Genomic DNA, 13,823 nt, shown 5'->3' with positions numbered 1-13,823 from the left:
TGAACCAGTATAAATTCTGTGTCATCTTTCTACGGTGAAATCTCTCTAACTAACACTCTCTGTTTCCGTTAATAATCCAAAAAAAGTTTAACTTTTTCAACTAATTTTTTATAAACAATAATCCAATAAAAATTATATTATACTAACTGGCTTTTACTCTACTTTAAATTTGCAAAAATCAGTTAGAATAAAAGTTAGTTTTACAACTAAATTTACTTTTCTATTAATCATTTAAACAAATTTTAATTTTTTCAACTGACTTTTTATAAACAGCAATTCAAACATAAATCACAATATACTAATTAACATTTATTTTAATTTAATTTATAAAAATTAATTAAAATAAAAATCAGTTTTGTCGTGGCTAATTTGAACACAACTCATTTTACGGACAAGCTGATTTACCATCAATACAAGTGCATTTTATATCGGAGCCTTGCAGCCCGGTTCCCTCTTTGGCCTTCTCACTCTTCTCGCCCAATCTCTCTCAGCTTTCACAAATCGCGAGGACACCGTCTTCGATCTCCCAGTCTCATACTCTGTCTCTCTTAATCTTCCAGACTCCCGGGTCTCACCTCGATACTGTGGTTCGGACATCGTCGGTATTGCTCTCTTTTCGGTTACAAAATCAAAGATTAACGGGCATGAAATTGAAACCGAAGATTTCAACTGCGTCAAGTCACGAAATTGAACTTTAACTATTCGAAAATGGTTTCTCTTCCCTCAAAATCACCCTGCACTGAGTTTGTTACTCCTCAGTTAAACAACCACCCTTTTCAACTTCAGTTCCATCGTCCCGCGCAAAATCTGCCTTCAACTTCACCACAACCCGTCAAACTCCTTCGTCCCCAAACCAATCATGCGAATGGATTTAGTTTGCAGAAGAAGAAAAACGAGAAAAAAGGATTTATCCCTGCTCAGAGCACGGTATCTGATGTTTTGCGATTGATGGATGGTCTTGGCTTCTCTATACCCATTGACATGTACGTCTCTTTGATAGAAGAGTGTACTGTTTCTGGGGACCCTCATGCAGCCATGGAACTATATGTCCATATAACACAAAGCGGCATTGATCCTCCGTTAAGCTTCCTCAATCGGCTCCTTCTCTTGTTTGCGTCATGTGGCTTAGTGGAGCGTGCACACCACCTGTTTGATAAAATGTCAGTGAGGGATATCAACTCGTGGGCTATATTACTTGTTGCTTATTTTGATAATGCAAATTACGAGGAAGCCATAGGTTTGTTTCTCAACATGCTTGACCAAGTGAGTATTTTGGAGCTGCCCAATTGGATCTTGGTTTGTCTTCTCAAGGCATGTTCGTACAGTATCAATCTCGATCTGGGAAAACAAGTTCATGGGTGCTTAGTCAAGTTGGACATTAGTAACGATGTACTTCTCAGTTGCGCATTGATTAGATTCTATGGGAAGTTCAATTGCCCAGAAGACGCAAATATCGCCTTTAACAAGGTAGCTAGACATAACACCTTCACTTGGACAGCAAAAATTGTAAATGATTGCAGAGAAATGCATTTCTATGAGGTTCTCAATGACTTCAAGGAGATGGGAAGGAGAGGAATAAGGAAGAACAGTTTCACAGTTTCTAGTGTCCTTAAAGCATGTGGAAGAATGCCAAGCCATGGCCACTGTGGTGAGCAAGTCCATGCTAATGCTATTAAGCTTGGACTTGCGTCAGGTACTTATGTGGAGTGTGGGTTGATAGACATGTATGGAAGATGTGGGTTAGTGAGAGAAGCAAAACTTGTGTTTGAGATGATTCATAATAGGGCAAACGAGGCTTGCTGGAATGCTATGCTTATGGGGTACATGCAAAATGGGTTGTACATTGAAGCTATTAAGCTTTTGTATGAGATGAAGGCAGCTAGATTGCAGCCTCAAGAGTCTCTGCTCAAGGAATTAAGAATTGCTTGTGGTGGCAGTAAAGAAGTGGAATTCACGTAGATATATATATATATATATATATATACACACACACATATATTTAAAAAAAAAATTGAATGGACCTTGTAGAGCTCTGTGTGTGTGCGCGTATGTACTTTTGATATGTTGATGATTCCATGTTCATGAGCAAATAGTTTTACAACTAAGCCCATATGACGAAATGGATGGAATATTAATCAGTTTTCTACCTCTTTTGCTATTTATTTTGCCTGACTCAGCTAACTTTATTATAGGGCCGTTTAGATAATCCCAATGTGAGGATCTGGTGGCTGAAAACAATATGGATTCAGGGAAGAAATATAATTCCTAAACCTAGAACAAGTGGGAATTAAAATTCCTAAGCAAAGCAGTGAATTGATTGGGCTGCCTAGCGCTTCAAATGAATTAGAAGTGGCAGCTGAAGTGTGGTGGAATTTGGGTAAATGGATTGGGAGTCGGGTCTCGTGAGGTCGTTAAATGGGCCTAAGGTGTAGCCCAAAACCCAAATGATACCTAGCCCAGATATATGACACCTAATCAACTCAATATGATAAATGAAAAAGAAATTGATTGCCCGCCTGTGTTCCGTGTTCCAATAAAATAAAATAAAATAACTGGTGTCAAAGTTATCCATATTCAGGCTTGACAGCATTTCAAATAAGATTGCTTCTTATAAAAAAGATACAAACAGTTATTAAAAAAATTAAAATAAAAGAAAATAAGTGCAAGCGGATGGGAGTTAATTCCAACAATGCCCCTTCACCAATTCCTCCTCATGCCCCATTTAAGATTGCCTTGCGTTGTCCTACTGATAGAAGTTGTGCCAATCCTCTCAAATGTCCAATTAATCATTATTTAACACAGTCAACTTTTTTCCCAATTAACTCCTAATTAATTCACTTGATCTCAATTAAAGTGCTAAAAGCTCAAGATAAACTATGAGTATATAATAATAATAAAAAGGGATTTATCAACCATATGCCACATACCAACCACTTTCGCAGATCCTCCTCCTCCAGATATAATTCACATGCTAGATTATTAGATTACTAGTTATGCTCTAGTAGTTATTGTTGTAATTCTTCGTTAATTGATTAACACAAGAACAATTCACTAGCGTATCATATAAACGAGTACAAACCTTCTTCATATAAGGAAATCATAGATCATCTTAATTCATATCAACATCAATATGAAAACTTACTGGGGTGCATTTCAAGTTGCATAAATTGGAATACTTTCCTCAGTCATGATCTAACAAATTAAAATCCTTCTATATTAAAAAATCAAGACTTCATGTTAACTATTTAAAAAACATTATTCATATCAAGGACATACAGATTGATTACCAAACAACCCATTTGAAAATGTTTGACAAACTCTTGCAAATACACCCATAAGAAAAATTAAAAATAGATTCATTGTATAAATTCAAGCAATAGGCTGGCAAAACAATGATATTATACGTTTCTTGGTTTCATCGTCTTGAACAATATGGCCATCTCCATGTTGGTACTCGCACATGCACATCCTTACAAGGTTCACAGCAACTTCCATGAAACTCCCTGAACAAGAGGAATTGCTAACTTCTTTATTCATCTCCTTCCAAGTTTCACATATCAAGGAATTTATCTGCCTACGAGCTTTAGCTTCAGAAGCCCCAGTTTCATTCATATAACACTCAACTGATTTGGGTATGTCTCCAGTCACCTTTTCCCGCTGCAAGATTAATGCTCTGCTTGGATTGAGTGAAAATGGGAGAGGAAGGAAAAGTGGAGTGGAAAATGAGAGAGGCATGAACTTTTCCTTTGCTTGGATGGAAAAGAAAATAGGAGAGGAAAGAAAAGTGGGAGGAAAAATGTGGTGGGCCCCATGCCCTATTTTCCTCTCAAAATTTCTCTCCACAAGTGGAGAGATTTTCATTGTTTCAGATCATTCCCTCACTACCCTCTCCCGCCAAACATTGGTCACCAGGTTTTGATTAGATTTTAATCATATTGAATATTAAATCTTAGAATCTAGTTGCGAAAAGTTTAGAAACGCGCGCACGCATGTGATTATGATTAACCCCAATTTTTATATACATATATGTGCATGTGTGTGGGAGAATGGTATGCGTTTTGACAATACTAATTCAAAGCATTCGCGTTTTAGTAGATAATAATATATGTTTTGTCTTTTGTTTTCTTCTTGTGGGCAGTTTTGATAGAGATACTAAAACTACAAATATGATTGGGTGAGGTAGAATAATGAGATGGGCATTATGCTAATGAGTTCATTATCATTTTATTAAAATATCATAATGTATAAGTTATTTATTTCCTTTTATTTTAATTAAGTTCAAAAATTATTTTCTTTTATTTTTACATAAAAATAATTTTTTGCTAAATTATTTAGTTTCCTTGCCAATTAATTATAATAAGGACATTTTAGTCATTCTGATATTTATATATTTTCTTTCCTCTCTATTTTCTCTCACTCATCCAAGCAAGAAGAGTGATAATATTTTCTTTTCAGTTTTCTCTTCTCTTTATTTTCTTTCTTCCCAACTTTTCTTCTCATCCAAGCGGGGGGTAAAGATTCGTAGAAACTAAGTACCATATTTCATCGAATATATATATATTGGTTAATTAAATATGAAAAGACTGTGTCATGATACCTTTGCTATTCCCAAATCATTGACGAGGCGAAAAATGGTTAATACATAGCAAATAACATTAGAATATTCTTCAAACCGAATCGAATCCTGCTTATTGGTAGAACTATGAAGTAGAAAATAAGCATAAAAAAGTACGACTGGTCCACTACTTGAGATCCATGTATTTTCTATGTACTCAAGAAAGCTGGGTTTATAATCATTATGGTACCACGTTGCCTCAACTAGATCTGATTTACAGAGATCAACCCACTGAAAAAAATTGAACACAATAATTTATATATAAAATTAGCAAGGGTTAAAGTCTAATTTTTCCTCAGAAGTTTACATGTAGAAGTTATGTGGGTATCTGAAAGTTTTTATTGGATCAATATCACCCGAAAATATTTAAAAAGGAGCAAAATTGCTCCACCCGCTAAAAAAAATAACATTAACGGTTGATATTTTTGACAATCAGGGGCAATACTGCTCTTTTCTTATACTTCCAAAGCAATATTGATTCAACAAAAACTCACAGATACAAACAGCTATGTGAAAACTTCCATGGCAAAATTGCACCTCAACCCAATTAAAATATACCATGATTAAAATTATTTAAGAATAATTAATCTCTAGATCTTATAGTTTTATTTGATTTTTAATTAGGTCCTTATAAAGTTTTTTTCTTTTTATTAGGTTCTTTTATTTTCACGTGTTTTTAATTAGACCCTTCCATTTCTTTTTCTTTTTACCATGTCTTTATAGTTTCACTTATTTTTTAATTAGGTCCTCTGTAGTTTTAAAAAAAATTATTTATAAAATTTATTCTTGAAAATAATTTCATTTTTAAATTAATAATTATATAATTGGACAAAATAATTAATAGAATGATTTGTTGTTAATAAATAATTAAAATAATCAATTGTAATTAAATATAAATCATTTATACAAAATAATTAATATAATCATTTAGTAATTAATAATTAATTATAGTAATCAATTATAATAAAATATAAATATTTTATAATTATATTCTAATTTTAGAAAATTTTATTATTATAATTTGAATTTTATAATTATAAAAATTAGAATTGGAAAATAAATAATACATATGTTTAACTAAAAATTTAAAAGAATATTAACATAAGATTATTATAATAATTTGTTATTTATAGAATAAATAATAAAATCTACAAGGACCTAATTAAAAATAAGGTAAAACAACAAGGAGCTGAAAAAAAGAAAAAGAATTATAAGGACTTGATTAAAAACATGTAAAATTATAAGGACCAAATTAAAAAAAAACTATAGGGAACTAATTAAAAATCAATTAAAACTATAAGGACTTACATATTAATTATCCTAATTATTTATATTATGCTACCTCTAGTCATCAATATAAAAGATAATTGGGATTTGAATTGGTCCTAAATAAAAAATTTCAATCCATTTTGTCTCCCAAATTTATAATTTATTATCTAAAATATCCTTATTGATTACACATATTAAGGGGTTTTTATTTAAAGGTAATTATGATTACAAAGGGTATTTTAGAAAAATCAACTCATATTTGTTATTAATAACTAACTTAATTAATTTTCTTAATCCATCCAAATTATATTAAGGACTGGAGATAGTATAAAATAAGAAAAGATGCAACCGATGAATTGGATCAAAGCATACCACTTTCTTAATGTGTAGAATGATGTTGCGTCCATTTTCTTTGAGGAAGTCAAAAGCCACTTCATTGACAAAGTTATTAAGTGCAAGGAAACAAATTTTCATGTAGTCTGGAAGTTCATCAATGGCATTTACATCCCATCTATGTCATAAAAAAAGGTATAAAATGGTAACAAATATTGAGACAGTTATACATACATACATAAGATAACATGTTTAGCTGTTTACCACTTCTGTGAAAAGCTTTAGTTCTTCCAAACTGCCGTGAACATCATACATATCATCAATTATAGTTATCACTGCAAAAACCTTTGAAACCACTCTTCTAAAATATCCAAATTTTGGTTGAAAAGCCACACCCACTCCTATGAAGTTCTCAACCATTCTATCCCTTACAAAACTCAGCTTTTCTCCAAGTCCAGTTCTTTTCCACCATCCTCCAGTAGAAAATCATCAAGTAAAAAAGATCGGCTTATTAGTATGCATATTTTCTCTTTATTTTCTTTTTGTAATGTTTCGAAGGTCTAGAGCTAACTCAGTAAACTTCTCGCAGTTCCGTCGATTTTCACAACTGAAAAGAAAACCATTGATAAATTTGTTTGGAACTCATAATATTTTTGGTTTGAATTTTATATTTCTGACAGAAATTCCATAGAGACTGAAAATTTTACTTGAAAATATTGAACCAATAAAATGTAAATCCTTGTTTGTTAGAGTTCTAATTAGGTCTAGAAACAGTCAAAGTTTCCTAACAGGGTTGAATGTGTATAATCATTTTCACCTTAACACGTGTTTGATATCCTCTTGGTGGGTAGCTTATAAGATGTTGAACTCCAATTTAGCAAGCTTGAGCAAAGTAGGGCTCATGTTCATTCTTCTTTCATAAACATCAATGAACCACCGAGTTTCTAATCTTGATACCCTCCAATATAGTGGAAGCTCTAGGGCATGACTAACCAAAAGTGGTACTTCATCATCTTTGCAGCTTTTCTTCACAAATGCTTTAAGATGAATTGAGCTAAACTCTCTTGCTTTATCCAAAACTATTTCACCTTCCATTGAAAGGAAGGAAGCTTCATACAATGATAACATACCCTCGATATTGCTCGAAAGGCAAGAACGGAAATTACCATTGTAATCTAAGAATCCATCAAATGTCTCTGAAAAAAACCATGCAATTACAAATTGAATAATTGTTAGCGTTAGAAAAAAAATTATATTCTCCATAGTAATATTTGATTTCTGTGAACTTTATGCTCTATACGCGAATTAAATATATACCTGATGACATATCATAATAGCCTTGTTGTCTTAGGAGTCTAAATTGAAGAGCCACGGCATATAAATTGTTACTTATGCTTAATGTTTCTTTATTGTAAATATTTTCCATTGTGTTTCTTATCTCTTGGCTAAAATGATAAGCCACTCCCAGTCTTTGCATGTCATCAATGAGCTCTAATTGTTTCAAAGGATATGTCAATGTCAAGAGCATCAATCTTACTTCTTCCTTCAACTGATCTCTTTCTTCTAGATATGATTCTTCCTTCAAATTCTTAATATATAATAATTAGAAAATGGATTATGCACAGAAAAAGACATACGATCATGATATGAAATAAAATTTCAATAAACCAAGTAAATGAATGAACGTGAAAGAAGCCATACCACAAAATCACTTCTTATTGATTGGATATAATCATAATCCCAAATTGAAGGTTGAAAGTGATTTGCAGAACCACGAGAAGTGTTGTTTTGATTAGAATCACTAAATGTTGAAGCCTTGCATTGGATTGTCCGAGGAAAACAAGAGCTCTTGATTGCTGAAAGTGGAGGTATTGGTTTTGATCTGGGAACTCCGGTTTTGAAGAAAATACTATTTGAAAGCAAGGGAAATTGGCAGAGAGCCATTAGAGTGAAATGAAAACGCTTCTGCCTAGTTTTACCTTCTTTTGCAATGGAACCTCAGTTCCCTTTTTTATATTGGGTTAAAGTGTAATTTTAATTCCAATATTATTTATTAGGTGTAATTTTGCTTCTAATCTTTTTAGCAGTACGATATTGATCTGATCTTTTTTTGTGTGCAACTTTGATACTGAGGAGCAAAATTGCACTAAAAAAAGATTATAGGCAAAATTGCACTTTAAAAATAAGATTAGAGGCAAAATTGCACTACTAAAAAATTAGCGACAGAATTGCACTTAAAAAATAAGATCAAGGTCAAAATTGTAATTTAATCTTTTTATATTTGGTATGGATGTTTTGAAACCATTACTGGTCTTTTTGCCAGTTTGAATTTCTTTTAAAAATACTCTAACCTTTCTTATATTTTGTCTCATACCAAATCCCTAATTTTGGCTAAAATTATTTTGAAGAAGAATTTCCTTTTCTTTTCCTTAATTTCAAATTTTCTTTTTGCAAAAAGTTATTTGCTTATTGTTTTTATCTACAGGGATAGAAGTTCAGTAATTTAGTTAAAATAGACATAAAAGCTTGATTAAAAATTTGATTAATTCTTTTAATTAATATATACTTGATTAAATGTGTTTATAAATGTTTGTAGCAAAAAATATATTTAAAATTTTTAAATTTAAATTATTTATATAATATCTTAAACTTAACTCATTTATATTATATGATAAAAAATATATGCATTTGAGATATGCTTTTAGTTGTTTAAAGTAAAATAAATAAATAAGTTTTAATAAATGTGATGAATATAAAATAATAAAAAGTTTGTAATACAATAAAAATTAATCGTTTTTATAACATGTTAAAAATTTTGCAAATATATGTATTAAAATTATTATTTTGGTTGTATAGAAAAGTAATTTTTTTGGCAAATATAAATATCTAAATAATTCTTAATTAATGGTTAACTAATAATTGGGTGCATGAAAATGAAATCTGTTACTGTTAGGGTGATTTGTGCACCAATCATTTTAATTTTGAGAGAGGTGTGGATATATAAATATTTTTAAAATAGGAAGGATGTTTCTATAATTTAGATGAAATAGAGGGGTCGTTATTATCTTTTACTCTTAAATTTTATACGTCAACATTGAACAATACAATACGAAATGTATTACTGAATTTGGAAACTGGGACGAAGGTGTTGACATCAAAGTGGCAAGCATTTTCCTTTTTCCCAATAAAGTAGAGCAATCATGCATCACTCTTACTTCTTCCCAATTAATTAATGCACTTCTGTGATCATTCGATAATAAAATTTAGAAAAAAAATTATTGTGTTGAAGCTAAAATGAAACCAAACATTAAATGCATTGAAAGAAAACTTAAAAGATTAAGCAAGCGTATGGATCTAGAGGTTCCAAATCATAGGTAAAACAAGTTCATTTATTATTTTAATGGATATGGTTGTGGTTTGTGATATTTGTGGCCCACCAATAAATTGGGCGCTTAAGTCTGTTATCCACATAGTTCTTTGCATAATTTGCATTAGGGTTACTAATAAGTTGTTGGTCGAAATAGCAATCAGTTTCATTTTTATAATGAGGAGAATACAAATTCAAATATTAAGAAGTGCATTTATTACAAAGACTTTAACCTTAACGCTTCCAACTGAAAAGAAACTAGTCTCAAACTCAAAACGACTTTTATATATATATATAAAGGTTGGATTAGGGTTTAGGGTGCATAGGTCACTTCTATCCTTTATCGAAGATCATGGAGGGTTCATATACAGAGGCAGGGGATGATTCGGATATTCTCAAAGTGACATCGTTTCAGTTTTAGATATAAAATTCCTTCCTCTTTCTCAATAATGCATTGGTGAAACCAGAATGTACGTGAACGATGGGGAACGAAAATTTTTAAAAATAATTGAAATGCATCCATCAAAGAATATGTTGGGTTTGAAATTGTATGTTTAATACTTGTTATCAATCATTTTTTAAAAAGAATTTTTTTCCTGATTTTAAAAAGAAAATTATAACATGCATGAGAAAAAGTTATTGGATATATTAAATTCTTTATAATAATATAGAATTAAAAAACTCAAAAACATACAAAGAAAATGATCTTAACCCACCACACCAGCAGGAGGGAGGAGGGAGGAGGGAAGAGGGATGTTTTGTAGCAAAGTTGGTAAAATGGAATTTGATCCCACTATCTCTTATTACATCTCAAAAAATTATATAGCCCTTGAGCTATTACTACTTCTTGACAAAATAGTGCAAAATAATTATACAAGTTGACCACTAGGTTTTGACCACAGGAGATTTGCAACCCTTGTAATTAATATATCTTGATTTTTTTAAACTACCATATTTTAATTATATACAAAGTCTTGATTAGAAGCCTCCTTAATATATTGAATCAAAAGAGATACTGAGTAAAAAATTATAAATTTGAGAAATAAAATGAACTAAAATTTTATATTTAGAACTAAAATGAACCAATTGTCCAACTCTTATATTTAGGATTAGAGATGATATCTCTTTCCACCATCTTCACATTAAAAATATTAAACTGGTAGTAGTAAGTGCTAATATGAGGAACTTGGCATAGTAAATTCTTTGAGTGCTTATTATTGTTGGCGAAATCTTTGATTATCTCGCTGTACTAAGCGTTCCACAGGTTGATGAAGCATCATGAATATTATTAATATAGGATTGTGGATTCTCAAAGCCCTTTGCCACAATTTATTTGAAAAACAGGAATGATATGTAGTTGCAAGTTTGGAAACAAGTAGAGAAAAATGAAGAGGAGTACGTGAAGCAGCGTTTGAACAATGGAAGAAGAAAATGACGGATGCAATTAGAGTGTTTGGGGGCTGGTTTAGTTTATCCCAATGTGGTTGATAATAAATATGAAATTAGGGAAGAAATAGAATTCCTAAACCTATAACAATTGGGAAATACAATTCTTTTTTTTTTTTTGAAATTAAAAGGGCAAGTACTAATGACTTAAGATTACAAATGAGATGAAACTCGCAACTTTTCCTTTACATGTCATTGGGCTACAAAGCCTCATGCTTCCAACGAAAGTGGCGGCTGAAGTGCGGTGGCATTTGGATAAATCGAATGGGAGTTGGGTCTATGTGAGGTGTTTATATGGGCTTAAGGTGTAGCCTAAAACCCAAATAATACCTAGCCCAAATATGTTACGCCCAATCAGCCCATTATGATAAATGGAAAAGACATTCATTTCCAAGATAAAAGCAAATAAAGTGCATGTGGATGAGGCTAATTCCACCAATGCTCCTTCATCAATTTCTTCTTTTATACACCCATTAGGAACTTATTCGGCAAGAAAGAAATGGAAGAGAGATTAGAGAAAATTTTAACTAGTTCAATCTAAAAAATTAAATAAGTAGGATTATTAAATTTTAATGAAGAGAATATTTAAAATAAAAAGTAACAAAAATCAATTAAAAACTTATAATTCTATATCTCTAATTTTTTTAAATTGAGCTTATTAAAATTTTTTTTTGTCTCCCTTTCTTTCCATTTCTCTCATTAAATAGACCCTTAAGCTTGCCTTGCCCAGTTTATACAAATTGTTCCAATCCTCTTAAATGTCCTGCACATTTAAAATATAGAAAATGTAATATTATGTAATTAAGGAGGTAGAAGTTAGAACAGGAAATCAATTGCGATGAAATCTATCCAATTAAACAGCCTTTGCCGCAATTAATTCCTAATTATTTCACTCAAGCTCAACTAAAGTGCTCAAAGCTCAAGATAATATATATATATATATATATATATATATATATATAACACCATTGTTAAATTGGGATTTGTCAACCATACGCTGCTGTAACCAACTTTGATACATTTGGCAGAACACAACTCCCTTTTGCGCTTTGAATTGTGTGGTGTCATAATTAATTGGCTTACTAGTTATGCTCTAGTTCTTGCTCTAAATAGATCGATCCTTCATTCATTAACACAAGATCAGTTCAATAGTGTATCATATAAACGAGTACACAGTTTCCTCAGACATCGAAATCATATATTATCTTGATTTACATAAACATCAATATGAAAATTTTGGGAATGCATTTTAAGCTATACAAATTGGAAAACTTTCCAAAGTCATGGTATATTACCTCTGATCCTTAACATAAGAGCGATATAACTAATTTTAAAATGTTAAAAAAAATTAGTTGAGTTGGTTATTTGTTGCAAATGTGTGTTAGTCTCTGCAAACCATCCTCTTCAATCATGTGTATTGGATGATTGGAATTATTCCTTAGTGGGAACTTCTTATAATCAATGAAGATATTTTGGGGGGGGGAATGGGAGATAAAGTGAATTGATGTCTTATACTTACGATCAAATTCAACCTCCTAACTAGCTCTTGTATATTAACTACCGAAGGTAGTAATTAACAAGATATATCCTTCCATCTTAAATAACTTCATATTAATTATTACATATGGTTTTTAATATAAGAGTTAATTTGTGATTGAATTTGGTCTTAAATATAAGAACTTAATCAATTTTTAGTATCATATTTATTATTTTTTTCCTAGACTAATTTGCCTAACTTATAGATTGAGATATAATCTAGATTTAGGGAGATCATGTTACATTTATTACTGATTTATTTGATGTATTAATCTATCCAAATTAGTTAAGTAACTCTTATATTAAAAATAGAATACGTAGTACTTCAAAAACAATATTCATATCAAGCACATGTTACCAAACAACACATTTGAAAATATTTGACAAACTCTTGCACATACAAACACATAAGCAAATTAATTAAATAGACTGGTTGTATCAGCAGATTAAATTCATGCAATAGGCTTGAAAATCAGTGATATTATATGATTCTTAGTTTCATCATCTTGAGCAGTAAAGCCATCTCCATCTTGGCAAAGGCACAGAGACATCCTTCCAAGGTTCACAGCAACTTCATTGAAACTCCTTGAATAAGAGGAATCGCTAACTTCTTTATTCATCTTCTTCCAATTTTCACAGTTTATGGAATTTATGTGCCTGATAGCATCAGCTTCAGAAGCTCCCGTTTCATTCATATAGCACTCAACTGATTTGGATATGTCGCTAGTCATCTGTTTTTGCTCTGAAATTAAAGATCTGTAGAAAATCAATTGGCATATTTCATGCAATACTAGGTGGTTATTAATTAAAGGGAAAATTAGAAAGAGGGACCAACTAGAAATGATATTTATTAGAAAGGATCTTAAAAACCTTAATTATTTAAAAGGACCAGATATTAAAATATAAACTTAAAAAGACTGAAATTACCCCTATTCACCACCATAATTTTCATATCATTTTGTAGAATAATTATAATTTATTTGATTTGTTTCCAATACTTATCTATTTTGCTAAAAATAATCCTTATACAGTGATTGCACATGTTAAGAAGTTTTCATGAAATGGTAATTTTAATGTATATAATTGATAGTAATATTTTAGAAAATATAACGCTCATTTATTGTAAATAACCAACTTCAATTTATTTCCGGTTTATTTGGAATGCCTTATAAGTAGCTTTTTAATTGTAATTTACAGAATACGAGTAAGTATATGAAAAAAGTTTTATTTCAGTTTACGTGAAACGTGTTTATAAGT

The 13,823-nt window shown here is 30.9% G+C and overlaps 2 protein-coding genes across 2 annotated transcripts; one reads left to right on the top strand and one right to left on the bottom strand.

Moving 5' to 3' along the window:
- The first annotated feature begins 482 nt into the window (after positions 1-482).
- Positions 483-1,962, top strand: LOC114729788 (pentatricopeptide repeat-containing protein At1g31790-like). The gene has a single exon (XM_028916828.1). It carries the CDS (start codon positions 709-711, stop codon positions 1,957-1,959), a length of 1,251 nt encoding a protein of 416 aa, XP_028772661.1. The 5' UTR covers positions 483-708; the 3' UTR covers positions 1,960-1,962.
- Positions 1,963-3,369: 1,407 nt separating this feature from the next.
- LOC114729786 (myrcene synthase, chloroplastic-like) lies at positions 3,370-6,637 on the bottom strand. The gene is made up of 5 exons (XM_028916825.1): positions 6,531-6,637; positions 6,257-6,395; positions 4,806-4,846; positions 4,598-4,700; positions 3,370-3,657 (listed from the first exon to the last, which is right to left on the bottom strand). Exons 1-5 carry the CDS (start codon positions 6,635-6,637, stop codon positions 3,370-3,372), a joined length of 678 nt encoding a protein of 225 aa, XP_028772658.1.
- Positions 6,638-13,823: the final 7,186 nt, after the last annotated feature.

Source organism: Neltuma alba, unplaced genomic scaffold, assembly GCF_004799145.2.
Source record: "Neltuma alba isolate B1F8T4 unplaced genomic scaffold, ASM479914v2 tig00012679_pilon, whole genome shotgun sequence".
Taxonomy (NCBI): domain Eukaryota; kingdom Viridiplantae; phylum Streptophyta; class Magnoliopsida; order Fabales; family Fabaceae; genus Neltuma; species Neltuma alba.
The sequence above is the reverse complement of the archived record's forward strand: the minus strand, read 5'-3'. Positions and strand labels throughout refer to the sequence as shown.

Excerpts from the sequence above, each read along its gene's own strand:
- LOC114729788 (XM_028916828.1), top strand. The coding sequence starts at position 709 with ATGGTTTCTCTTCCCTCAAAATCACCCTGCACTGAGTTTGTTACTCCT.
- LOC114729786 (XM_028916825.1), bottom strand. The coding sequence starts at position 6,637 with ATGGTTGAGAACTTCATAGGAGTGGGTGTGGCTTTTCAACCAAAATTT. Across the intron at positions 6,396-6,530 it reads ATAACTATAATTGATGATAT|ATGGGATGTAAATGCCATTG; the intron begins GTATGATGTTCA and ends TTTATGACATAG. Across the intron at positions 4,701-4,805 it reads GATCTAGTTGAGGCAACGTG|TTCTACCAATAAGCAGGATT; the intron begins GTACCATAATGA and ends TCTACTTCATAG.